Below are 27,177 nucleotides of genomic sequence, written 5' to 3'. Positions count from 1 at the left end.
ATGGGTCCCCAGTTCCCTTCTTCATAATGCCGCATGCATTTGGCATGTGGAAGTGTGCCTGTCCAGTTCTTGTTCCCCTCCTCCTTCTTGCCCACCAGCAGGACAGTCAGGAAAATCCCAGAGGCCTTGGCTCTGAGGCACTGGTGGTCAGCTCTCCTCAGGGAAACCCTTTCTCATTGCCCATGCTCTCTCCAGGTGAGCAAGGCATGACGGGGATGCCTGGAACCCGTGGCCTACCAGGACCTGCTGGAGATCCAGGAAAGCCAGGTAACAGGGCAGGAAGAGGGAGCCACACCCTGCTGGTTTTCAGGTGGAGATGTGCAGAGGTGTGTGGGCATCTGTTTAGGGGTGTCATGGGATCACATGTTGTGTGTATGTACATGAGTGTATACGAGTGCACCCTCACATGCCTTATCCCCTTTACCTCCAACAGCTCAGCAGAAAACTCACACAGCAGGTGGTGCTGTGCGTAGTGACTGCAGGGCCCTGGCCACTTAGAGCCACCAAGTGTGGCACTTGGGAGAGAGGGATTAACAACTGAAAGCAAGGAATTCTAGAAAAGGGCAAGGATACTTAAAATTGCACACTCGCATGCTGCCAGCTTGATATCTTGCTCCTTTGGGCCTTTCCCATTCTGTCCTGCTTTCCTGGGGCCATACCTGGTCCCTACCAGTCAGAGGAGAAAAGCCCTCATTAGAGTTTCCACTAAGGGCCAAGCAAGAGCAGGATCCTTAAGGCGGCAAGAAGAACAGATCAAAAAGAGCCCAGAGCCTGGTGTCGTGGCCCAGGCCTATAATCCCTGCAAATCTTAAGGCTGAGGCAGGAGGACCATAAGTTCAAAACCAGCCTCAGCAACTTAGCAATGCCCTAAGCAACTCAGTGAGACCCTGTCTCTAAAAAACATTCAAAAAGGGCTGGGATGTGGCTCAGTGATTAAGAACCCTGGGGTTCAATCCCTGGTACCCCCCCCCAAAAAAAAAAAAAGCCAAGAAAGTTGTGTGGTTACAGCAGGTGGCCATTCATCAGGGGTCACGGAGGGCAGGGGGACACCTAGCTGGTATGTGCAAGTGTAGCGCTAAGGGAGGGAACCTGGGGCAGTATTTGGGGGTCTGTCAGTATGTGTTCTGGTGTTCTGGGTCCTTGGCTCTCCGATTTCATAAGATTTGTGGACCCAAAGAAGTTTAGAATCAGTGCCTGAGGAAGCACTGGCTTGCTTCACTGAAAAATTGAAAGAATTGCTCTCTGTCCAGTGCTGGAGGGCCCTGGACACCCTAGTGTGAGGCTTGTCCTGTACCCACTGACCCCTCCACTGCCATGTCCACCTGCCCCTGCAGCTGAGGACAGCCTCTAGCACCTCAACTCTCACCCCTGTGTCTTGTTTTCTGCAGGTCTCACAGGACCCCAGGGACCTCAGGGTGAGTCACGGGGTCAATCCCATTTCTTTCCAGGATAGCCACTTTGGCCAGCACTTTTCTCCAATCACCTGAGAGTGTCCTCCCCTTTCCCCAATCCCCCTTCCACAAGGAGACTTGAGAAGAGAAAGAAAAACATACACAGAACAGCCTAAAACACCATTCTGGTAACGATGAGGTTGGATGGTGTGCGCTGCTCTGTCTGACTGGTCTGTCTCTCCCGGTGCAGGAATGCTCCAGAGCAGCTCTGTGGGGGCTGCTGCTGGGCAGGAACTCTGGTGATCGACACAGGCTCACGTTCCTCACTAGCATGGAGGGAGTGGCCATCATCCCCACCTTGTTTCAAGTTCTCGTTTTTTGTTCAAGTCCATCCTATAATTATCCATCTGGATTTGAGAAATCATCTCCACACTCAGCCCTTCATTTCCTAAAGGAAATTAGGCAAGGATTTCAAATGAAACCACACAGCAGGGTCCCAGACACTACATGCTCAGTGACATCCTCAGATGCTCAAAAGCAAGCAGGAGCACTGCAGGCCAGCCCCAGCCTGGGGGAACAGGGGAGCTATGGCTGCTTTGCAGGTACCAGGAGCTCACAACCCAGTGGGACTGGAATCCCCCAGAGCAGAGCTCATAGGCTCAGCCTACCTCAAGCCCAGCTTTTGCCCAATTTCCCAGAGAGGGATGGGCCTCAGGGCAAGAGGCTCCCTCAGGGGCTGCCTGGGCTAACGCTGAGGGCCAGGTCGTATTTCTCAGGGCTTCAACCAGCAGCCAGTGTGGCTATGCTGAGTGACAGAGAGCGTGGTACTGCCCCAGGCTGTCTGGAATGTTGGGACCTTAATTATCCTGACTGACATGTTTTTAATCACCTTAGGACTTCCTGGGACCCCTGGCCCTCAGGGGACTAAAGGTAAGTGATTTTCCAAATGAGATGTGCTTTCTTTTCACTAGTCATTTTTGCAAAAGGGAGGCCCCTCTCTGGCCAGAGCCTGGACCAACAGTGGCATCTAGTGGCTCTAGCAAATGCTGAGAGATGGGAGCCCCATGGTCCATGCTGAGCAACCAGGCCCTAGGTCCTTAGGCCTCCTCCTCCACTCCACCTCCTCACCCCACACCAGAGCCTCACTGTTGGTTCCAGTCAGTCATGGCAGGAAGATCAGGAAGGGAGATGCCCACCTCCAAAACTTCTTATTCCCTGATTTTCTTCTAAATGCCCCATTCATGCCTCCTCCCCCTTGCTTAGGCTTAGTCCCCAATAATGTGACTCTTAACCAGGCTGGAAGACATGGTTGGTCTTGTTCTTCACACAGGCCTCAGTGTGACTAGGTCCACCAGGTCCTCCTGAGAGGTGGCTCTGTGAGAGTGTTAGAATGCTATTCAAATGGTAAATGCCCTGCAGACAAGCCTTGAGCAAGCCCAGAGATACACAGTGTTCCTTCTGTCCCTGTGACCCAGCTCCTGAATCCTGATGCTCTATAGCTGTACTCTGTCATGAGCCACTGTCACCCCTGGTGGGACCCTCAAAACAACCATTTTCCAGAAACTACTTCCGACAACTGATTGGGCCAAGGAGTTCTTACAGGATAAATAAATGTAACCCTAAAATAATGACAGCCAAGGTCATCTATCCCAGACATATCTGAGTCCATAGATTTATTAGTGAATGGATGAAAATGATTTGGTGAGCCCCTAATTACCCTCCTGTCCAATCTTCCTTGTCCTCCCCAGGTGAACCTGGCACTCCAGGCAAGATAGTGACTTCAGGTAGGAAGGTCTGGGAGGGCCCTCCTTATGGTGTCTTTCTCTTTCCTGTGTGGTGCACCTGCCCTGGCTCTGCCTTTGTGTCCTCCAAGAAGCACTGGTTGGGAAGCATGGCGCTTGGGGTGGGATGTGGCTGTGAGGTCTTTGGGCCAGCAGGCAGGCAAGGGGGGGAGTTCAGAGGTGAAGAGAGGCACAAGTGCGAGTCTGCCTGGCCCACAACCTGCTAGGGTTGCCAGAGCCTCAGAGCCAGAAAGTGGGGCTCAGGGTTCATGTGCCTCTGTTTCCAGGTGGATCATCAACCATCACTGTCCCAGGCCCCCCAGGGCCTCCTGGAGCAATGGGACCCCCAGGGCCCCCAGGTACCCCAGGTCAGTCTGTTTTCTTGTTTTGCCCAATCAGCAGCATGCTGTGGTTGCATTTGACTCTAGCCATGCTTGCTCGAATCCTGAAACCCAGGGGAGGAGCCTGGGAAAGAGAGTGAGGAGGGCTGAGAGACAGACCCTGGTGTTCATGGTCAAGGAGGCAGATCAGCTATCCTGCCTCACAGGAGAGGAGGCCAAATAGCATTTGTAGATGGGAAGGCTGAGGCTCAGAGCAGGTAAATGATGCACCTAAGGTCACACAGCCAAGAAGCAGCAGGCCAGAACATTCTGCCTCTAAAGTTTAAGAACAGTTAGAACTAGATCAGTGAGCCCATAGTTTTTTCTTTGAAAATGGGCATCAAGGGCAACACAAATGCTAGTGATTATTAGCAGAAAATATCCCAAACCTTCTAGTCACATGGGATGGTTACAAAACCATGAAGACTTTTGGAGAAAGTTGTCAGGAGTTATTGGTAAGAATTTAAAAGAACTTGATATGTGCTTTGTGGTTACAACTATAATTTTGAAAGATGCAAAAAAATTGATGGAAGGAAATAAAATGCTCAGAAGCTAAAGAATAATGGATAGTTTTTTCCTTCCAAAATTCCCATTATCTTGTCACATATTTTTAGTTGCTTAAAATATTTATGAAGGGCTGAGGATGTGGCTCAGAGGTAGAGCATGTGCTTAGCATGTGTGAGGCCCTGGCTTCAGCCACCACCATCACAAATAAATAAATATTTGTGAAGTACATAACTTAATACAAATAATGCAAGTATATACCAGCCTTCCCTCCTGATGAGCTCCAGTGAGAGGAGGTCAGTGGGGACATGTGTAAGTCCCTAACCACTGAGAACAGCCCTGACTACCCTCAGGATTCCTGGCACCTGTCAGAGAGGTCTCTGGACTGGCCTCAAATTGCTTATTGCTCTCAAAATAAACAAGTCACCCCCTCTGGGCCACTGGGCCACACCTTGTGAGGGTTACACATGGACCTGGGTACCTCCCCTTTCTTCCTGTGACCTAGAGGTGTGATTTAGCCTTTTCTTCCCTGACCCCATCTCCAGGTCCTGCTGGCCCCGCTGGTCTCCCAGGACAGCAAGGTATGTCACACCCTGAAAGACTTCAGACTGTGGCTCTGGTCAGGGGACTCTCTTCCCAGGTGGGGCTTGGACCCCTGTACTTGGGAGGAAAGGAGCAGGAGGGTGGGTGGGGCTCTTCCCCTGGGGCCTTGCGAGGCCTGAGCTGCAAAGAGAACTACCCGCTCTCACCTCCTTCCATGTTTCTCAGAAATTCAGGATCCTCAGGACGGGGGATTAAAGCTCTTTGGCCCCCTTCTCAAGGTTGAACTCTGGCTAGACCCTGATAATCATGCGGCTGTCAAGAGATTTATCCAAATATCCAAAAATAGCCAGGTTTAGGGAAAGCTGGCCCAAGGCCTCCTGGGGAGTTTTGGCTTCAGAAGGAATTGTCCTTCATCAGCACACTGGCCCTGCTCACTTGCCCTTGGCACTGCCCTCCCTCAGCTCTGCCCCACCTTGGCTCTGGCCCCTGTGACCACTGCAAAGGGAAAGCAGTGGCCGGTCACTGCCAGGGGTGCCCACCTAACTCTGTACCCCCCACAGGTCCACGAGGGGAGCCAGGACTTGCGGGTGAATCCTTCATCAGTTCTAGCAGCTCCATCTCCGAAGTCCTCTCTGCTCGTGAGTGCCACCATTCTCTAGGGCAGGTGACATTGCGGGCAGGAGTGGGAGAGATGGCAGCTGCATCAGTGAGTCATCCGCATCCCCGAGGGCCCGATGTGAGGGTGACCACATCTTGCGCAATGCAGTGAGAGCTCAGAAGAACAGCAGGGCTTGTCTGGTGTGGAGGCTCAGTCACTGGGGATGCAGCAGCTGTCAGAGGCTCTGGGATTTCAGAAGACCCAGGGTCAGGCCAGGCCTTGGGAGCGAGTATGGCTGGCGGGAGTAGCACATCCCCCACTCAGAGAGGGCAGCGGCTAGGCTCTGTGATTCTCAGCCACAGGCCCAGGCTGGCACGGCTGGCTCTTGCAGCCGCCTGTCTACGAAGTCCTTTCCAGAGCCCAGGTGGAGTTACAGGTGCCTTCCACCTGGACACCGGACATGACATGCCAAGCTATAAAACAACACCCCCACCCTGGTCAGGCCCTCATCGTGTGCTTGAGTTGTGTTGGGGACTTAGCATTCAGTGGCATTTTATGCTAAGATGCCACCATAATGTAAGTTGGCTGTGGTTCACAGGGAGGAAATCAAGGCTGAACTTGCCCAGAGTCACCAGCCGCATATGCAGGATAAAGATTTGATCCCTGCTTTCTAGGGGAAGGCCAAGAGGCATCAAAACCCAAGCTTTTACCCAACTCCCTACTTACTTTTAGTTGCCAGGAAGTTTGACTGCAGCCCCACCCTGCCCCTGAGGGAAAGGCACCATCAGCAAATGGGGTCCCAGAGGGTCCTGTGCCAAGACCCACGGCCTGGTCCCTGGGGCATGAATGTAACCTGGCCGCCTGAGGCTGACCATGCTGGTGGGCAGTCAGGAGCAGGGCAGAGAACAGCCTGGCCACTGCTTTCTCTCAATTCTGTTTTCTTCTCTCTACAGAAGGTCTTGATTTACGAGGTCCCCCAGGCCCACCTGGGCCACGTGGGCCACCAGGTGAGCAACTCAGGGATCTTGAAGGCACTTAGTAAGGAAGCCTAGATCCTGCTTTCGGGGTGAATTGGCCCCCTGAGCTCACTGCTTCCTCTTACTCACTCTCTTTTGCAGGGCCTGCCATCCCCGGCCCTCCAGGACCCCGAGGACCTCCAGGTGAGAGCTAGGCTCCCTGCAGGAGTGGGGAAGGGAGGTAACAGGGAAGGGAGGTAACAAGAAACGGGGTGCCCTCCAGCCTGGTTTTTAGGAAAGAGCTCCCTGTCTCCTCTTCCTCTCAGGCAGAGGGCCCCTATCCCACCTCTTGGCACTAATGCATCTTGGGGGCTCCTCTTTCTAGGAGAAGGCTTGCCAGGCCCACCAGGCCCACCAGGATCTTTCCTGGCTGACTCAGGTAATGTTGTGGCATTGAGTCACACCTGTCCCTGCCCTAGCCCTGGCATGATCCAGGGTCACAGCCTCATGACCTTCCAGACCTATTGGCTAGGCATCCTCCTTCTGCCTCTCCATGGGGGTTGTGTCTGCATAATTTTCCTGCTTCTTGCTGCACAAGGGGAGATTAAACCATGCCAGCCCAACCACCCTGGCCTGAGGGAGCAGCAGCTCTGCCCCAAGGGAGTTCCTGAAGTGACTGGGGAGGCCTGGGTCTCGTCCTCAAGGATCCTAGGTCTGAAAAAGTAACAGGACACATGCACATGAAATAAATGCTAACAGTTTAGCAAAGGAACTTATGGAAATAAACTTGGAGCAAAGATCAGGCCAGAACTCGTCCCTTGTGGATGATCCATCCATCCATTCATCTTATCACTCATTCATTTTTATACCCAACCTCTCAACCATACAAACATGCAAACACCCATCCTTATAGCCATCTGTCAAGTGTTGACTGAACATCTACACCATGCCAGGTGCTGTGCTGTGCGCTGCTTCCTCAGCACACCACTGTGTCTGCACTCAAACTGCTTCTTTCCTCTACAGAAAACTTCTTCTCTGGCCCTCCAGGCCCACCTGGCCCCCCAGGCCCCAAGGGAGACCCAGGTGAGAGCAGTGTCCCAGGGAGACCAGGAGCCAGTATGAATCCCCTGCTTACCCACCTGGTGGCTAGGAGAGTTTAGATGAGGCTGCCTGAGCATGGAGGGGCATTTCCTCATCCTCCTGCCAGGTCCCTTTAGGGGCTCAGGAGCCTGCAGCAGGGGGCGGGAGTGTGGGGAGGAGTCAGAACCTCTGTAAAGAAATTCCCCGCCTCCTCCTCCTTTGACCTGGTGGAGCCCCAGGTTCTGCATCTGCTGCAGCACTGGTGCCCCCATCTCCTCCTCCATGTTAGTCGGTGTCTCACAGCTCTCTGCCTCCTTCCCTCAGGTCCCCCAGGCCCCCGAAGACATCAAGGTACAGTAGAGCTGGCATCAAACACAACCAGGAATAGGGGTGGGGTGGCAAGAGCTTTGAGCTTACAGGAAGTACAATTGGTTCATGTGAGTCAGAGTACATCCCAGTGCCTCCAGGGGTGGCTGAGTATTTGCATTTGTGCAGGCAGCTCAGGTGCACGCAAGTGTGCAGCCAGCACTGACTGCCCAAAGTGGAAGTCGGCCCAGCAGTCATGGATCTTGGGGGCTTCCAACATGGGGTGGGATTGGGAGGAGAGTGAACCAACTGTCCCCTCTTGGAGTGTCCCTCAGGCGAGCAGGGTCTCTGGGCATTCTTAGCCTCAGTTAAGTGCTGTGCATCGCCCCTTCCAGCTCTGCCCAGGGACTCTCCCAACCCTGGCTGACTGTACTGTGTGTTCATGGCTTTCAGGTTCCAGTTCCCTGGCATTTGACCTACAGGGACCACCAGGCCCACCTGGCCCACAGGGACCCAAAGGTAACAAAGGTCATTGAGGGTGTAGTCAAGAAGGTGGTGAGGAGGTAGAAGAGAGGACAGGTGGAGGGAGATAGAGACAAGGACGTAGAGGACAGTCTCTGCCCAAACAGAGCTCATGGCATCATTACAGTAATAAGACCAAGAACCATACACTAAGTGTAGTTGGGTTCAAGCAGGGAAGTCTACCCGGAGGAGGGGACACAAACAAGGCTTCACTTTTGGATTGCAGGTGATCCCGGTGTCCCAGGGGCTCCTGGCATCCCCGGAGTTCCCTCTCAAGGTAAGAACAAAAGGTGACCCAAGTCCCTCTCCCTACTTCAAGTGAGACTGATCATTCCAATGAGGACATTGATCTATTTGTTCGTTAACTTAGCCATGATTCAGTACTGAGTCAGTGCCTCCTCGTGGGTGAGGATCAAGTGCTGACTTTCACGCTACAAGCTTGTGGGATGAGAGGGAAGCACAGGTTCTGCTAAAGACATCTAAAGATAACTAACAATGCCAGGTGACAAATGGCCCCTTGTGTTATGGGTGATCAGAGAGAAGGGAAATTCTGTGAGGTGGTGAACAGGTTGCTGTAAGAAATGGGAATTTAGCCTGGGACAACTCCCATCTCTATGCCCCTCAAAGAGGTGGCCCTTCTCTTGGCCACTGTCCTATTTCTCCCACTGAGAAAGTCCCTCCCTCCTCAGGGAGCCTGGGTCTGACCCTAGGGCCAAGAAACCAAGTCAGGACACTTTCTCTTCCCTGCAGGGGGATCATCAAGCACCATGTATGTGCCAGGCCCACCTGGACCACCAGGGCCCCCTGGGCCTCCAGGCTCCCTCAGCAGCTCCGGCCAGGAGATTCAGCAGTACATCTCTGAATACATGCAGAGTAAGTGGCCGGCATCCCATGCCAGGGGTCTGAATAAGGCAGCAGTGGCCAGGGGGTTGGGGACGGGTTATGTGGGACACAGGGAGCACCCATGGAGCCTGTCCTGTAGGTCAGTGAGTGCCCCAACCCCTGTCCACACACGCAGCCTCATCCTCTCCCCACCTGGAGGTCCAAATGCACACACAGCACACTTATGTGTGTGCATTACTCTGCATCCCGGTACGTGGGTGGTTTACCAAGTGGGTGGCCAATGGAGTCATATTGGTCCACAGCCCTTACGGGCCACCCGACCCAACACAGGCCTCAGTTTCTCTATCAGTATCAAAGGAGCCTAAGCTCCCTGCAGGCCCTGCTTTGAGCTCGTGTGTGGGGTGGCCCCCACATACTGCAGTTCTCCTCCATGGAGAGAACCAGCTTGACTTTATATCATTCCTTTGTTGGCAGGTGACAGCATTAGGTCTTATCTATCTGGAGTACAGGGTCCCCCAGGCCCACGAGGTCCTCCGGGGCCTGTCACCACCATTACAGGAGAGACTTTTGACTACGCAGAGCTGGCAAGCCACGTTGTGAAGTACTTGCAGAGTAAGCCTGGTCCCACCCCTGGCTCGGTCATCTTCTTCCCAAGGGTCCACTCCTGTTCCCGGAGTCTCATCTCTTAATTCTCTGTTTGCTTAGCCCTTGTGAGCATCTGGCCAGTGTGTTCCTAATCACAGGCCTTTCTTGTCTAGCTCATAAAAAGGAATCCTTCATATTGGCAGTATCTGGAAGGAGTGAGACTAGATCTCATAGTGGAAAACAAACCACATTTCTTACCAAAATAATAATAACACTGAGAACCACCATTTGGGGCTTTTCTAAATGGGTGCTTTCTAAATGCCTGTAATGCCCCCCATTCATTCATTTCGCTCAAAGAGAAGTGACTGGTTGGGCAGGTATTTCAGGTCTGGATACACAGGATCTGCTTTAGGACCAGAGTAGGTCACCTGACGTCTTTCTTCTGCAGCTTCAGGGTACAGTATCACCTCTTCCTCGTCCTCCATCTCCTCCGAAGACATCCTGGCTGTGCTGCAGCGTGAGTCACCTGTGGGGGATGAGAGGGTGGGACCCTCCTTGCCGTCTCCAGACTCTACCTGTCATACACACCTTGTGAGGGCTTCAAACAGGAAGCAGTCCTTTGGAACAAGGAGCTGCTAACTCACTGCTCACTCTGCTTACTGAGACACAAACAAGCTGGAAAGTGCGAGGCAAATCTCCCCTCTCCAGACAATGCCAAGCAAGCAGGCAGGGGCCCCTCCAGGTGCCTGGAAGCTTGCTGACCCCCCTCTGAACCCCCCCCCCACACACACACACACAGTGTGGGCCTGACAACCCAGAACTCACAACTGTCACTGGGAGCCAGACTGTGGCTGAGGAACCCCATGGCTGGGTGGGTCCTCACTAACTAGCACATCCTCTCCTTTCCAGGTGATGAAGTGCGTCAATACCTGCGTCAGTACCTGATGGGCCCTCGGGGTCCCCCAGGGCCACCAGGAGCTAGTGGAGATGGGTCCCTCCTGTCTTTGGACTATGCAGAGCTGAGCAATCGCATCATCAGCTACATGTCGAGTGAGTGTCTGCCCTCCTGGCCTGCCCTCTGCAGGCAGGGTGGTCAGGAAGGGCCTGCAATGAGGACCAGATATTGAACTTTGCTGAGATGCCCCAACTGACACCTCCTGCCAGGCTGCAGCAAACCCAGTAGGGGGAGCAGCTTTCACAGCTGTTCAAACCTGTAGCCCTAGAGCAAGTCAAAGAGTGTGGTGAGGGAGGCAAGATGAGCATGGAGTTTGCACTGGGCATGGCATACATGCTTGCACATCCCTATAACCCAGCAGGAGGATGACACTGGACAGATGCTGACCTGCCTCTCCTCCATGCCTCCTCTGGTGGCATTGCACAGGAGTGTTTCCACATCAGTCCTCTCTGCCTCTCTTTCTGCCACCTCTTCCTTCCCTTCTTGGACTCCACATCTGTCCAGATCTCTGTGTGTCTGAACTCCTCTCCGACAGGGCATTTGCATTTGCCTTCCTTTGATTGATCTGAGCCCATCACAACTTGGGACTTTGTTCCCCAGGTTCTGGGATTGGCATTGGGCTTCCGGGCCCCCCAGGTCCCCCTGGCCTCCCAGGAACTTCCTATGAGGAGCTCCTCTCCTTGCTCCGAGGTAAGGCCAAGTAGGGGCATCTGTCCATGTGGTTTGGGATGGAGGCACAGCCCTTGGTCCCAGCTGTGACTGATTGCTTCACTCTGTGTCTCAGGGTCTGAATATAGAGGCATCATTGGACCCCCAGGTCCTCCAGGGCCACCAGGGATCCCAGGCAATGCATGGTCCAGCATCAGCATGGAGGACCTCTCTTCTTACTTGCACAGTAGGGTACTGGGAGCAGGGAGGAAGAGGGCAGAGGACTGCAGCCTGGCCTTAGGGTACCCATGGGTCTTAGCAAAGGCAGCCATGGACAACTGAATCAATTCACTATCACCAAGGGCCCTGGGGTCGTTGGTCTCTTATTGTGAGGGCCCCTGAGCCTTGTCAGGGGGAGAAGTAGAGGAAGTCAGGAGGGACAGAGTTCCTAATTCATGAGCCGGCCTGGGTGCTCCAATGCTCAGTAGTGAGGGGCTGGGAAGGGGGGCACAATCTGGGTTGAAGAAGGAGGCTCAGAATTACAGGTGGAAGGGCCAGGCAGGAGCAGCCATTCCTGGATGGTGCCAGGACAGGGGCTGCCCTACGCCTCCTGTTGTTCCCTCTTCCCCGCATCCAGGAGGCCCAGCCTCACCTTCCCACATTTCAGAGGGAGTCCACAGCAGGTTGAGAGGCCAGGCTGAGAATCAGCTTTCTCCATACAGGACTATGACCTTTCTCTTCCTTTCTTCCCCCTCAGGTGCAGGCTTGTCATTCACCACAGGCCCTCCAGGCCCTCCTGGGCCCCCAGGTCCTCGAGGGCCCCCAGGTGTCTCAGGCGCTCTGGTAAACTATGCAGCTGAAAACAGTGACAACTTCCGGAGTGAGCTGATTAGCTACCTCACAAGTATGTGTCCTGACTTGGGTATGCCCCCACAGCCCTTCCCCAGACCTTGCTTTTCCCTGTAAGTGGAGTGGCAGGTGGTTGAAGGAGCCTAGGAGGCAAACACCAGGGAGCCCCCAGGCAGGGAAAACTCACTTTCTTTCCTTCCAGCGTCCTCCCACTGGTGTGCAAGGACCTTGAAGTTCCCTTCAGGTCACTGAAGGGTATTCATACCCCAAGAGAGAATATCTAGCTCCCAACTCTTTCAGCCCATAAGGAGTTGAGCTCCTGCTCAGGCAGCTTCCTACCCCGCAGGTCCTGATGTGCGCAGCTTCATCGTTGGGCCCCCAGGCCCTCCTGGGCCACAGGGACCACCAGGAGACAGCCGTTTGGTGTCACGGGATAACTCCTACAGTTGGGGTCACAGCTCTTCCTCCAGTCGGGGCACGTCCTACAGTTCTTCAGGTGTTGGAGGAACCAATGGAGGCTCCCTGGGTGAAGGTGGAGCCTTTGGCACAGGAGATGGGGGTCCCTATGGCACTGACATCAGCAGAGGTGGGGGCTATGGGGCAGCATCAGAAGGCGGCGTGTATGGTGGCAATGGCGAATCGTTCCGAGCTGGCTTCGCTGGAGACCTGGATTACAATGAGCTGGCTGTGAGGGTGTCAGAGAGCTTGCAACGTAAGTAGGGACATGGGCCTTGGTGCAGGGGGAGCTTGTGAGCATCTTAGCATCTAGGCCCCAGAGACCAGCTCTCTTGTTTTTAAGCACTCAGGCTGTGAAGACGGTAATTCTGGAATCAGATGGGCAGGGACAGAAGACAGGAGGCCCCATTCCTAATTTTCAGCCAGCTCGGTGCACGGGGGCCCCAGAAATAGAACCTAAGCCATGGGAAGCAGAGCACACTGGGCTCTCAGTACTTTGCTTTCCCAACACCTAACCTGTCCTGGGTCTCTAAGGACCATGATGACTTTCTGGTGGGGCTGAGTGGAGGTGGATGGCTAAGAGGCCCTTTCTCCTTGTAGTTGATCAGCACAGATATAGTTGGGCAGTCCAAAGTCCTTTGGGAATGCCCGTACAAGCAGAGACCTGTGCCAGTCACACAGGAGGGTACAGTGGAAGTCTACAGGGTTTGTCCCTTGGGACAGCTTCACTTAGCTTAACTGCTTTGGGACTTATCTGTGAGCAATGTGCTCCTGCTGAAGGCCGTGGTGAGTGATCCCAACCTCCCGCGCCATGCACTGGTGTTTTCCAGGTCAGGGCCTGCTACAGGGAATGGCCTACACTGTCCAGGGCCCACCAGGGCAGCCTGGGCCCCAGGGTCCCCCTGGCATCAGCAAGGTCTTCTCTGCCTACAGCAACGTAACTGAAGACCTCATGGACTTCTTCCGAAGTAAGGCCATCCCCATTGCCTTCCCGGCACCCACCCCATGGCAGTGTCTCACATGGGGTCTGCTCCATAGACACCAACTCATGAAAACCTTGAGATGCTGAAAATCGGATAATTTTTAAACTTTGCTTCCTCTTCCAAATGCAGACTCCTTTGCTACCAATTTGTATTACTTTGAATAAATCACCTGACCTCCCCAGCTTCAGGCAATCTCTAGCCTAAGGCCAGTATTCCCCCCCACCCCATACAGCTTATGGAGCCATTCCAGGACCCCCTGGGCAGAAGGGAGAAATGGGCATCCCAGGACCCAAAGGTAAGTGGTGGCAGGAAAACAGCCACCAGAGGCTGTGTAATGACAACCTCTTGCTGAGAAGCAGCCCCCACAATGGGTACACCTTGACCCCCAGCCCTCCACACTCTTTATTAATGCCATGCTCCCTTCTACCTTTTTAGGTGACAGAGGCCCTCCTGGATCACGAGGCCTTCCTGGGCCACCTGGCCCTCAAGGGCACAAGGGAGAAAAAGGAGACAAAGGTAAATACTGGTGCTGATGTTCTGAGTTTCTGGAGGTTGGTGCTCAACAGAGCAAGCTTGAGACATTCACGAAAATGCCAAGGCAGCACCATCAAGCACACAATTGGCAATAATAATTGCATTACAGCTGGGGAGACAGGAAGGGGAGTTATATTTGCAGGGAGGAAAAGGAGAGCCAAGCTAGTAATGATATAGCATAAATGATATAAATGAATTCAAAGTATCACAAGAGTTCTTCTTTTAACCATCATTGTGGAAGTCACAGTCACCATATTGCCCAAGTTAAGGTCCCCATAAACCACAGATAATTTTTAACTTCTTCCTCACCTCCTAACTTACAGGTGACCAAGTCTACGTTGGGCGGAGGAAGAGAAGTATTGCCATCAAACCATGAGCTGGACTTGGCAGAGCAGCCCCCTGGACACAGTCACCTAGGAACCCTTGTTTTAGTCTGAAAAGAAAAAAAATTCAGGCAAAGATACACAACCTGAAACAACTTCACTGGATGGACCTTAAGAATAGCTGCAACATTTTAGCATGAGACTTACTTCCCTGCTGTCTAGATCCAAGCTCCTTGGCTTCTTTAACATTTAGTTCAAGCTCCTACCTAGGAAAGTCAGTTACATAAGCATTGGCTTGCAAGTCTTGGAGCTTTGCCTAAAAAATGAGCCCCAAAATTAAAGATAGGGATGGGGTGCCTCATGGAGGCAACACTTGATGGGGGTATCTTTTGATTATTGTTGCAAAGTTGTGCTATCAGCTCCTTCCTCCTGTTTACTACATTCTCAAGTCATGGAGAGTTAGCTAAGAAGAGACTTGCAATTGAAAAAATTAAAAAATCTTCTTCCCCTGTGGGAGATCACAAGGTTTCTAATAGTTATATGTGCATATATATGCAGATCAGATCCCCACTTGCTTAGGAAGTATGATTATAGCTATGATCTGCATCCACAGCCCCCTGCTAGGATGTATAGATATGTTATACTCAACTAGACCGCAGCAAATAGGACAAGAGGGACAATGGGCAAGGAGGGGCAAGAAGATGAGGGAGGAAATAGAATACCTGAAGCTGGAGGATGGCTTCCGCTCACAAATGTCACCCTCTGTTCTGCTCTTAGGAAATGGGATGGGGGCTTGGTGCAGTCAGTTTTTAAGCACTTTTCACGGTCTAAAAACATTTGTATGTGGTCTATAAGATGAAAAGGCATTTCAATGTAAAATTTCCAATTAAAGTTTTTTTTTTCTTTTTTTAATATCATGTCTAATATGACCCATCTAAGCAAACAATTTTTTAAAAAATAAAATATTCTGGGTTAATTGGGTCTCACAGCTTATTATAAACACAAGAAAACAAAATTAATTGTACTTTGGGACAGAGCTAACATTTTATTAAATTATTAAGCTCCTTTAAAGACAGAACTTCGGGCTGGGGATGTGGCTCAAGCGGTAGCGCGCTCGCCTGGCATGCGTGCTGCCCGGGTTCGATCCTCAGCACCACATACAGACAAAGATGTTGTGTCCGCCAAATACTAAAAAATAAATATTAAAAAAATTCTCTCTCTCCCCCTCTATCTCACTCTCTCTCACTCTTTCTTAAAAAAAAAAAAAAAAAAAAAAAAAAAGACAGAACTTCATCTGCAACTATTAACTCAATCTGGGCATATTATAAAGTACCTGAAAGTTTTCCTTAAACATGGATTACTTGAAATAGACACATATGCACCAAAGAGCAACAGTATTTGCAATTAATGTAGTGATTTATCCTGGTGCAAAGGAATTATGATTCCAAGCCAGAAATAGAATATCAAAACACCGATTAAGGGAAGATATGCAAATATCAAATACTCCAAGAAAATGCACCTAAAATCAGATATTCAAATTCCATAGAGACTGTACTTGGCCAACTTGTGAATTTTTTACAAGCTCTGAGTTCTGACTACTGGATAATTAAACATGGGGTTAAATTAAATCTACTTAACCTCTGCTCTTCTAAATGACTGAAATATAGCCTCCAAGTATTAATATATATTAATAGAGATTCTTGACTTATCAGACTTAGGACTTTTTATATTATTAGTAGACTTACTTTACTAAGGTATCAAAAAGTCTTCATAGAATTCTATGCCCAAGTCCAACCTTGGTACTTTCTCTAGACAAAACCCAGAAGAAAGATGGGCAGACATGAGAAACAGCCACCATTGGACAGCAACAGAGCTGAGCCTCTTTTGTCTTTTTTTTTTTTTAAAGTCAAGATTGAGCTCAATAGTGCAATAGTACTCCTAGATTAGAAAATGACAAGCTATGCCTTCCTGCAGCTAAGCTGAAGACTTGCCAAATTACGCTGCCTAGTGTCTACTGAATCTTGTATGACAATGTATCAGTGTATAATCTTGTATCAGTTACGAATGACAGAAAGAGGTTATTTTAGCAGAATTGAGGTCATATGATTTGTAATGCTCAGAAAAATAATTGATCCTAAGGCAGGAAAAAGGCAAGTAAAAATATGTGTATATACATGTTGATGGGAATATTTTAAGCACCTCCCAAATGAGGGGTTTGCATGCTAAAGACACCTACCAGCAAGTTACCAGTAAAACTTACATTTGTTAATGTGTGTGTTTGTATGTGTATGTGTGTTGTGTGTGTATATCACAGATTGCCAGGAGCTCTAATAAATCTGGAAGGTCAAAAGACCCAGAGATGGCAAACTTGAAAATATGACTAGGACCAAAGAAAGAAAAGCTACAACATGTTCTCACACAGGACAACTAGTTTCAAAGAACCTCAAAGAAAAAAAAAACAAAACAAAACTAAACAAACTGCTTCCCAAAATAGATTAAGAAATAACTTTATTTTTCATTTGTCAATCCCATGATTGAAAAGACATGTTGATCCCAAATAGATAGGAGGCATAATCTAAAAATTCTTTCTGGAAATTCAGCTTATGAGCTTATTACACTGCAAAAGATCACAGAAAGCCGCAGCCAACATTTAAAATTGATAAAACACTCTATTCCAAGCCTTGCAGCAGAAATTCTAAAGAGTTATCAAAACCATGTCAGCCATAGTACAGCAACAATACAGGCATTAACTGTTGTGCCTTCAATGTAAAAAAAGCACTTAAAATATCATCCCATTTCCTACAAAAGATCATTTCCCAGAAAAGAATTGATTTACTTAATCAGAAGACAACCGGAACTCTCTTCTTTACCCTGGATTCTAGGTTTTGCATTAGTCACCAATATCCCTAGCTAATAATTTGACCGAATTTGGCTTCTTAAAAGAGTCTTTGTCATGTGAACAGTATGGAATGAGAAAAAGTGTATAGGTACAAAATAACTGGAAGAATACAAAAAACAGTCACTTCTGAAACTTGCTGATGCTCAAGAAATCAGAGCCCCTCAATTAAAGAGGGTCTCATATGCCTGAGAGCTTTGTGCTTAAGGAAACACTACTTAGAGGTAGCTCTGGTTCTGGTTTATGTTTAATTACAATTTGCTATATCCTGTCATAGGAAGGTTCCAATATTTTCAAAAGTACTCTAAATGTCCTTCTTACCCACCCTAGAGCTTCCCCATAGAAAGGGTAAGAAAAAGCTTAATGTGACTCCAACTAGAATAGCAGCTAATTCAGCAATCCATAACCTATGGACTGACAGGACTAGGAAAAGCAGCCCAATGCTCCACACTACAGGAGCTGGGCCTGCAGAAGTGTGGAGGTGTGGTGTTTCCACAGTACGCAGAGACAAGGGGAGGAGGCGACTGTTCAGGGTGCACATATGGAGAATTATTTTTATGTATTTCATAGCACATTTGACCTCAGCAATAAAACAAGGCAGGGATGGATTTGACTGCACTCTGATTTCAAAAAAGTCTGTGCCCCTGACCCACTCCTCTACCCTTCATGCAAGAAAGAAAGATCACCAATTTCTATTTAAGGCCTTAACAAAAAGTGGGCAGGTATGCGTACAAATATCATGTTCTATAACAAAACACTTTGTAAAGATTTCTATAACCTGAAGTATTAAAATGAATGTTTCTTCTCTACGTACATATCACTGTATAGTCCTGAACCCACACAAAGATGATCATGTATGAAAGAGAACTCAGTATGAGTACAAAGGGCAGGTTTAAGGGAGATAAAGGGCTGCACATGAACTACCCAGCTCCACTCTGAGCCTCTCTCTGGATTCAATACTCTGAAATTCAGGGGGAAAGGAATAGAAAGACTCAAATATTCAGATAAAATGATACCTTAAATTATTTGATACTGAAAAAATGATTAAAAAAATACTGAAAAAATGTCCATTGCCTGAAGTATTTCTTTGTAAAAAGCCAATTAACTGAAAATTTCAAAGGTGAAAGTGAGAGAGCTTTTCTCCCATCTCTCATTTCACAAAAGTCATTAAATACACTGCGCAATATTATACCATTATTTTTATCATAACAATATAAACAATTTCCATCATCACCCTGAATATTACTTTATAAAGATATATATTTTTAAAGGCTTTCAAAAGTTTCCAACCCAACATGAGAATAAAGCATTAAAAGTTTTGTATACAGTAACATATTCATATGATAAGCGTATGAATTTACAACCATACATAATATATACGTGTGTGTATACATATATTTATATTTATATAAAAAAACAAACTTGGCCAGAAGTTAAGGCTACCTATAGTTTTGTCCAAGTAAATTATGTCTTTCAAAACAGTTACAAAATTAAAATTCCACATGCATTTTTAAATCACCTAAACCACTGACAAAATAAAGTTCAGCATCCAAAGTTTTCACATAAACTGCAAGAAAGTGCTACAGACATTTTACATTTTCTTAATATGAATCAGTGTTCCCAAATGTTACATTTAAATGTTTCACCAGCCTCAAAAGTATCTAACTAAAAAGTGAAATGTTTACAATTTGGTACCTAGCACTCTTAAAACAGAATAGGTTGCAAATGGCAGGCAGAGAGCATCATTTATAAATGTGCTGTCTCACACACCAGAGGACAATTCATAATACTGTTTGACCTGACACATGGTAGAAATTCTAGGCCTCAAAAGGGACCAAGACTGTACATTTCATCAATAACTACACATATCAGCATCCACATGATAGAGGGGCTTTCCCCACTCAAAGTAAATAATTTAAACATGGAACAAAATAAAACCAAAATGTAAGTAACCTCATTTCAAAACAACAAAAAGTAATTTCTGATGTGTGCCTAAATACTTAACACAAATCCTTTTTAAAAAAATTACTTTGAACAAATACTTTTAAAATTAATTTCAGAAAATATATTTATAAATACAACCCAGAGCCTACAGGCCTCTCAGAGTTTTAAATGAACAGAATTTGCTAAGATGTAAAGCATTAACCAGCTCATGTTTTATTTTTGGAAATAAACTAGGACAATTAAATCTGTATTTCAATGCAGTTTTATATTTCCAATTTGCACATTTAACAGCTATGTTTTTTAATCTTTCTATACTTTGTACCACATATATTTCAAGATAAAATTTTCTATTAAATGGTAATATGAGCAAGATTTTTAAATGATAATGTTCAATGCTAAGGGTGTCTTGTCCCTGTTGATCAAAAAGATTTTTTAGGTGATTGAAATTTAGTGTTTTAGGCACTATTTTAATAAAACTAGCACCTTGATTAATAGTTCCCACCTAAATAGGCAAATTTTATTGGAAGAAAATTTTTTAAGTTTGTTCATGTTTGATGATAAAATGTATTTATTTACTAAGTCAACAGCATATTCTGATCAACTTGTAGCTTTTTCATGAGAGCTGATTCACCAAAAGAAAATTATTCTAACTCTCTATAGTAGAGTTCCAACTCTAGAATACAGGCATCACTGAGAAGTTAGGTCAGGTAAAAAGATATTTATTAATACTTAGTGATGTAACAAGTTTTTTCTTTTTAATAACTTTAAACATTATTTCTCTTAACAGTTTTTCAGTAACAGTGTCTAAAGAATACAATATTTAAGGGATATACAAAATCACCTTAGGGAATTACTGCAAGATGCTACTTTGCCAACGAGGCCTAGCATCTGTCTTAGTTCGTTTTCCCTTCATCTTTGCTTTAAAAAAGCAAACAAACAACAACAACATAAACCACCTAGGAGGTGAGGCAGGTGATTGTCTTCATGAGCTATATTTGATATACAGAATGTGACAGAAGATGAAAAAGAAAAAAAATGACATATTTAAAAAGCTAAACCCAACCACAGAATGCTTCCCATTGTTATGATCCAGTGGAATGCAAGCTAGGAATAGGATAGAACTTGGAAATCCGGCTCTGTGTTGATGGGTTAAGGCATTCCGACTCCCCAGTCATTTTAAAGAATACTTCCTGTTCCTGCAGTTTCCTGGCAAACTCTTCTTCCAGTGTCTTAAAAAGGAAGGAATAAAGAAATTATGTGTTGGTGTACCATATTGTATATAGAATTTACTCTGACAGCCAAGATAAAACTGCTTTTCCAAAACACTTTCTCTTCATACTAAGGAAAACATGACTGTTTAATAATTATAAAATCATAAGCTCAGCACAGCCCCATGTTTAAGACTCAGTCACATGAATGGAAACTTGGATTAATGGCTTAACTTCTCAAAATTACTGAATCATTTAATTCCTTTGCTATACAATACCACCTACCCTACTGTATATGAAGATTAAATGTGATAATGATGTACTTAACACGTACTGAGCACTCTAATAGATGACACCTATTATTAATTATTATCTGTCTCTCTCATATGCACTTACCACTCCCTACTTTTTGTGGTATTGATGTGAATGTTTTCCTTTCCCACTGGATTATAAACTGTTTAAAGGTAATATCTAAATCAGACTTATCTTTACATCCCCATAATAAAGCATAAACAATAAGTGTTTGATAATGTCTGAATTCATTGTAACTTAATCCCACATGTGATGTTTATTAGGAGTTTAGGACTTTGGGAGGTGACTATGTCATAAGGGTGGAGCTTACAAGGGGCTGAAAAGAGTTTAGAGGATACAATGAGAAGCAGCACTCTGCAACCCAGAAGAGGTCCCTCACCAAAACCTGATTCTGCTGGCACCCTGACCTTGGACTTCCCAGTTTTGTGATATTTTGTTATAGTGACCTGATGGACTAAGACAGGTATCAGTGACTACCAACAAGTGATTTAGAGAAAAGTGCTGTGTTCAGGCCAAAAAAAGTACAGGAAAAATATGAAAGGATTCAAGGAGGTTTCTCAGAAGAGGTAAAACACGAGCTTAGTCACGAAGGAATGGTTAGAAGCTGATAGGCAGGACCAGGAAGGCATGCCAAACAGGTGAAGCTAAAACAATGGCACAAAGTCAGAAAACTATGGCACTGGTGTGAGGAATGGTGATTCTACCCATGCTGGAGCATGTATGGGGAACAAAATGGCTAATGGGACAAAAACTAGAAAGGTCCAAGTGTGACACTATGAAGGCTTCAAAGTAAAAATGAGGCATTTATATTATACTATGATGGAACTAATGATTAATCAGCACCACTATGACAGTTTTGGAGTTGTTCTTGAGGATACACACTCTGATGACTGCATGCTAGTAGGAAGAAAGGAAAGGGAACTAGAGGGCAGAGGGCCCATGAGGATACTACTAAACAATTTCCATAAGCAGTGGGAAAGAGAAGGAGAAATATTATAAAAACAGTCAAAATTAACTGGCATCTGATTGAATGTGGAGTATTACAGAAATGAAATTAGTTTAGGTTTCTAGCTTGAATGTCAAGAGGAAGGAATGTAGGGAATGTAGGAAGAATGGCTGGAGTTGAAGGGAGGAGGGAAAGGTAAGACATGTGAAAGAGGAAAAAGGATGCAAAGTTTGGTTTGATATCTGCTGACTACTTGTCTGCTGACTACATTCTTTAGCCCATTTTGCAAGGTATGTACTGATCATTTACAACATGCCAGGAACTACTCTATTCTAGTAGCTCAGTATGTATTAGTGAATGAAGAGATGATGTCACAGCTTTTAAGGAGCTTATATTCTCCTAGAAAACACAACAGACAAATTTAAAGATGAATGTTATAAAGAAAAATAAAGAAGTGATCAAAAATAGGACTCACTGATGATACTTAAACAGAGGCCTGAATAAAGTGAGGAGAAACAAAATATCCAGATAGAAAATGGCAGCATGATGCTCAAACTGATTATAAAACCAATGAACAACAACATATTACTTCTTTTAGCTTTCTTAATAACCCTAATTAGGTAGATAGTATCACCCTTATTTTTCACATAAGGAAAACTGGACCTAGAAATTTTAAATGATAAAATTTTTCAGTGTCAGCACTGAGATTTGAACACGTACCTGTATGATTTTAAGAGTTCATCCTGCCCAACTCTACTATTTTAGTTTTGTAACTGTCCTTAAATATGCAACAGCTAAGACCATGACATACAATATCATGCAGGGAAAGAACAGAAATGGTAAAACTCAGACACATCTATGTTTTAGGAGATTGGAAGACAAATAAAAGGTAACAAAGAAAAGCAAAAAATGGACAGAAATGTCACAAAGGCAGGGTGAGAAGAAAATTTTTTAAAAATAACATTTTTGATGACAACAAATACAGTCAGGGAATTTAATTAGCAACTCACTCGTGACCCTGTCAACAAGGCCTATGAGGCAGAAGCTAGACTGTAAGGAATTAAAAGTGAAACTGGAGACAAAGTATTTATTACTGTTTGCTCTTCTATCCCCTTAGAGCTCGGAACCAGTTGAATGTTATTACTTTTTCAAAAAACTTAAAAATAAATAAAACTTAAAAACTATACTCTGGGGCTGGGATTGTGGCTCAGCGGTAGAGTGCTCGTCAGGCACATGCAAGGCCCTGGGTTCGATCCTCAGCATCACATAAAAATAAATAAATAAAGGTATTATGTTCAACTACTTCTAAAAAATAAATATTAAAAAAAAAAACAAAACTATACTCTTAACTGATTCTGTAAACCTTGGGCACATAGTAGGGGCTAAATATATATTTCCTTGACTGACTGATCAGAAGAATGGAACAAAGGACTGGCTGACATACAGCAAGCTGGAAGGGCATGAGAAAATAAGTTCAAGTTTGAAGGTTAACAAAGAGAAAGGCTCACAGCAAGGTAACCAAACAGAGTTGAAATAGTTAGCCAGTGAGACCAAGGACATAGAGTACAAACAAGAAAAATGGAGGGAGGAAAAGAGGGAGGAAGAAGGGAAGCCATTCCTATTTTCCTAGATTTTAAATTTACACAGCTTATAAGGGCTTAGTCAATCTGAACCTGTCCAGACTCAGTGTCATCATTTCCTTTCTTTCTCCCTCCCTAATGCCCCCACACAGGAATCCCTGGCCCCCACATCGTCTAATGATAGGGAACTACTTGCAATTCTCTGAATATATCATTTTTATTCATTCTCTTTTTTCTACTTAAACTGTCCCATTCCACTCCAATCTGCCTATCCACCCTGCAAGCTCTTACTCACCCTTTAAGACTCACTTGTCTTATAAGATACTTCCTCTCTCTACAGCTTTCCCTGACGTCTCCAGGAAAATTTAAGCATTCCTCTTCCTTTGCTTGTGCATTCTGCTCCCTTCCCTTGTACCCTGTACTTACCTCCTTCAGACAATGATTCCCACCAATTTAAAATTGCCGTCTTTTAGGGATAAGGACTTTGTCTTTTCATCTCCATCTCTTGTCCCTGACACTGTTCCTAACACACAGCAGGCAAAGAGCCAATAGCTGGGTAATGGATGAGTAAAAACATAACATTTTAAGTAAAGCTTTTAAAGTCACCTTTTTCCTAGGTCTCAATTTCTCTCTCCATTCCTTTAATTCTTGGCTATGTTCTTCATCTAACTCCTTGAGTTTCTGGGTCTCATGCTCAACCAACAGGTGGCATTTTTCATTCTGAAAATAAAGTTTGGATTTAAAAAATGTTAGATCAACCAAGTAATTTTACACAAATACCATCGTCTTCCAAAATAATAAATTATTCATCATCAACCTATTACTGAAGTACAAATTTTCCTCTAAAAACCAATAGCCAAAAACTATGAAATAAGTAGACATACTTTTATAAGTTTAGAAATTAGATTGGTTCACAAACTATCTAAAAAGAACTTAACAGAAAGAATTAGTTTGGGTCTTTGCTTTTTTTCCTTTTCACCAGCTGGTACCAGGAAGTGGAATTAGGATGTATTCTATTCCAGTATATTATAAGCAAATGTAGAGTAATCCACAAGGTTGATACTACTATGAAACTTTAAACATTTTAGATTATATATTAGCAGGGCTGCACACTTCAGGCGAGGTCCAAACACAGCCCTCTCTATAAAGAAACCTTTACATATCTTAGGAAGAAAATTCCCATATATTTAAATTACCTTCCCCCCCACACACAAAAAAAAAAAAAATAGAAAAAAAATCAATTTTAAAAGGAAAATAAATTTTAAGTTCAGAATCTAACAAAAAAATTACCTTCATCATTTTGAAAGATTCACATCATCTTGCAAAATATACTAAAAATCATACTCAAAATTGTTTCTGAAAGATTCCACTTCTTAGGCTATAATTTAGCTTCATGATCACATTAATCATGTTATATAAAATATAAACAAATACCTATGATACTAAATTGATCCTCATTTGGGTCTTCGCAGGAAAGACAACCTTTCAATCCCAGCATTTTTAGAAATAACATGCAGTTTACTTTTGTTAGCTATTATTTTCTCTGAACCATCCACTTGAGCTGCCTAGTTCTGTTGTCATGCTTCTGCCTCTAAACTGCAGTTGGGGGCTAGGAATGTAGCTTAGTGGCAAAGCATTCACCTAGCATATGCCAAGCCCTGGGTTCAATTCCCAGTACTGCAATCAATCAATCAATCAATCAATAACCTGCAGTTGGTGCAATTCTCGGACATTGGCTTCACACTGCAACTGAAGATCCCGCATTTGATTTTCATGTTTTTGATGTTGAGCCATTCTCTCATTTTTCTGCCTCTTTTCTTCTTGTGCAGCAAACTACAAAGAAAAACCAAAGATAAATTACAATTAACAATCAATATAATTTCTACACATTTTAAAGGTGTAATTAAGAAATTTAACAAAACTTAGAATACAATAAACTAAAGATGCAAGAAATAATATGCTATGACTCAGAATTGGAGTCTACATGATGACCTGGGTAGGGGCATATTCTAGAAATAGAACAACTTCTGATTAAAAATCTTGATTCTAACTGCTTAGTGAACTCATTTAATTTGTGTGAGATTTGTGATTGCAAGTTTTATAGTGAAGACATGTTTTGACTTAAAAAGTTATTCATGTCATCTCATTCCCAGGACCCAAGCTCTGTTGTGCAGCATGGGAAGGAAGGCTTTGCCCTCTAGGGTCACCACCCTGGAACAACTAAGTTACTACATATCATGCGCCTAGCTCAAGGTCTTAAAGTGAATATTGACAATTCCAAGGTAGGACTAAATGTTTATAACCAATTATGTAGCATTTCTAAAGAGCACTCATATTTTCAAAACCTAAAAATGAAGAGAATAATTTGCTTAATTTACCTGTTTAATTTTGTCTCGGTCCTGGTCTGGTGTGGCTGTTGAGTTAATTCTCAAACTTTTTTTAAACATGGCCATTCGAGTCTTGGCTTCACTACGCTGAATCTTGGGCAGCCTCGCTCTTTCTTGAGTCTGTCTGTTTTTCAATTCCTCAATAAGTCGTTGATTGTAACGCTGCATTTGTTCTGTTTCCTAAAAATGTTTTAAACAGAATCCAGTAAAGTAAATATTATTTAATACATAGTTCCCACACATATGTTCAAAGATTTCACTTGTTTTTCCCATATCTCCCTTTACTATCTCCCTTATTGTACTGTGACCAGCAAGATATTGGGCAAAAAATAACTTGTAAGAAAAGTAAAGTTATTAGTGGTAAGAGAGTCTTATACTGAAATTCTTTTACTAAGTACAGGGAACCTACATTTTTTACTTGAACCACAACAGGAACCAAAATATCTACTTCTGAGATACAAAATGTAGATTACAACATAGAGGTCATTAGACATTGTAATTAATTATCATCCTTGTATTTATAATAATGACCAAGATATAATTACTTCAAACTTCATTAAATAAATCAGAATAAGAGAAAAAGAAATAGAAATGCATTCTTTAAGAAATAGAAGCTTCAAAATGAAATAGCTTCATAAACTTTAAAAAAGAACCAAAAAATTTAAAAAAAAAAAATTAAGGAATTTTCCTTTCATTAACCTTTTCATGGCGCTTTAGTAGCTGATGTCTTTGCATGAAATACTGATCTTTAAGTTGCTGTTTCAGCAGCTGGTGTTTTTCTTGTAAGTGCCGTTCTTCAAGCTCCCAAATTGCAGCTTCTCGAGCTAGAAGAAAATAATTTTCAAAAAGTCACTTTGCTCTTTTTACTAATATACTTTGATCTTCATTTTAATATTTACATAAAAGTTTTATCTATATACTAACTTATATACACAAATGGATACTATGAGCTATAAATAAAATATTATCAATGTGAATATCCATTATCATTCTTAATTCTGTTTTAATATCCTATAAACTGAGAATATTCCACTATAAAAAACCAAATTCTTGGGGCTGGGGTTTTGGCTCAGCAGTAGAGAGCTTGCCTAGCATGTGTGGGGCCTTGGGTTCAATCCTTAGCACCACATACAAATAAAATAAAGGTATTGTGTCCAACTACAACTAAAAAATAAATATTTAAATAAATAAATAAAATGAATGAATGAATGAATAAGAACCAAAATTTCTCTAAAAAGAAAGAAAAGAAAATCTAAGGTAACTTGTTAGGGAAAATAAGTTCTTAAAATTCCATCCTATTACATAACTACTGACTGTACCAACAATTACAAGGCATAATAAATACTCAAAATTATTGAGATATATTTGTAGCATTATCTGTACAGAAAAACATTTTTTCCATTTTTTTTTTGTTTGTTTTGTTTTGGGTTTTTGTGTGTGTGGTGCTAGGAATGGAACTCAGGTCCTATCACATGCTAAGCATGAGGTTTTACACACTGAGCATCAGCCCCTAAATTATTTTATGCTGTCTCTTTTTTATCCTGAGGTACTGAGGATTGAACCTGAGGGTGCTTCACCACTCAGTTACATAACCTAGTCCTTTTTTAAAATTCAATTTTGAGACAGGGTCTCCCCAAGTTGCCAAGGCTGGCCTGAGTTCTGGAGCA

At 44.7% G+C, this 27,177-nt stretch overlaps 2 protein-coding genes across 4 annotated transcripts in view; one reads left to right on the top strand and one right to left on the bottom strand.

Moving 5' to 3' along the window:
- Positions 1 to 15,149, top strand: part of Col17a1 (collagen type XVII alpha 1 chain) — a 48,153-nt gene extending 33,004 nt beyond the window's left edge. For both annotated transcript variants that reach the window (XM_058581289.1, XM_046450440.2), the window contains exons 31-56: positions 196 to 267; positions 1,389 to 1,415; positions 2,286 to 2,321; positions 3,140 to 3,175; positions 3,460 to 3,540; positions 4,602 to 4,637; positions 5,160 to 5,237; positions 6,151 to 6,204; positions 6,316 to 6,357; positions 6,539 to 6,592; positions 7,177 to 7,236; positions 7,558 to 7,584; positions 7,993 to 8,058; positions 8,288 to 8,338; positions 8,812 to 8,934; positions 9,379 to 9,516; positions 9,938 to 10,006; positions 10,399 to 10,539; positions 11,045 to 11,134; positions 11,229 to 11,339; positions 11,850 to 11,996; positions 12,288 to 12,653; positions 13,228 to 13,365; positions 13,613 to 13,675; positions 13,816 to 13,896; positions 14,238 to 15,149. In XM_058581289.1, coding sequence (XP_058437272.1) covers positions 196 to 267; positions 1,389 to 1,415; positions 2,286 to 2,321; positions 3,140 to 3,175; positions 3,460 to 3,540; positions 4,602 to 4,637; positions 5,160 to 5,237; positions 6,151 to 6,204; positions 6,316 to 6,357; positions 6,539 to 6,592; positions 7,177 to 7,236; positions 7,558 to 7,584; positions 7,993 to 8,058; positions 8,288 to 8,338; positions 8,812 to 8,934; positions 9,379 to 9,516; positions 9,938 to 10,006; positions 10,399 to 10,539; positions 11,045 to 11,134; positions 11,229 to 11,339; positions 11,850 to 11,996; positions 12,288 to 12,653; positions 13,228 to 13,365; positions 13,613 to 13,675; positions 13,816 to 13,896; positions 14,238 to 14,290 — 2,240 coding nt within the window. In that variant the 3' untranslated portion in view covers positions 14,291 to 15,149. The remainder of the gene's footprint in view (positions 1 to 195; positions 268 to 1,388; positions 1,416 to 2,285; positions 2,322 to 3,139; positions 3,176 to 3,459; positions 3,541 to 4,601; positions 4,638 to 5,159; positions 5,238 to 6,150; positions 6,205 to 6,315; positions 6,358 to 6,538; positions 6,593 to 7,176; positions 7,237 to 7,557; positions 7,585 to 7,992; positions 8,059 to 8,287; positions 8,339 to 8,811; positions 8,935 to 9,378; positions 9,517 to 9,937; positions 10,007 to 10,398; positions 10,540 to 11,044; positions 11,135 to 11,228; positions 11,340 to 11,849; positions 11,997 to 12,287; positions 12,654 to 13,227; positions 13,366 to 13,612; positions 13,676 to 13,815; positions 13,897 to 14,237) is intronic.
- A 1,579-nt stretch (positions 15,150 to 16,728) lies between these two features.
- Positions 16,729 to 27,177, bottom strand: part of Slk (STE20 like kinase) — a 61,114-nt gene continuing 50,665 nt past the window's right edge. For both annotated transcript variants that reach the window (XM_046450162.2, XM_046450163.2), the window contains 5 exons: positions 26,210 to 26,334; positions 25,502 to 25,690; positions 24,831 to 24,956; positions 23,730 to 23,843; positions 16,729 to 20,306 (listed from right to left, as the gene is read on the bottom strand). In XM_046450162.2, coding sequence (XP_046306118.1) covers positions 20,160 to 20,306; positions 23,730 to 23,843; positions 24,831 to 24,956; positions 25,502 to 25,690; positions 26,210 to 26,334 — 701 coding nt within the window. In that variant the 3' untranslated portion in view covers positions 16,729 to 20,159. The remainder of the gene's footprint in view (positions 20,307 to 23,729; positions 23,844 to 24,830; positions 24,957 to 25,501; positions 25,691 to 26,209; positions 26,335 to 27,177) is intronic.

This window comes from Marmota monax, unplaced genomic scaffold (genome assembly GCF_021218885.2).
Source record: "Marmota monax isolate L192 unplaced genomic scaffold, Marmota_monax_Labrador192_F-V1.1 WCK01_AAM20220418_F8-fsc00004, whole genome shotgun sequence".
NCBI lineage: Eukaryota > Metazoa > Chordata > Mammalia > Rodentia > Sciuridae > Marmota > Marmota monax.
This window is presented reverse-complemented; position numbering and strand designations above follow the sequence as displayed.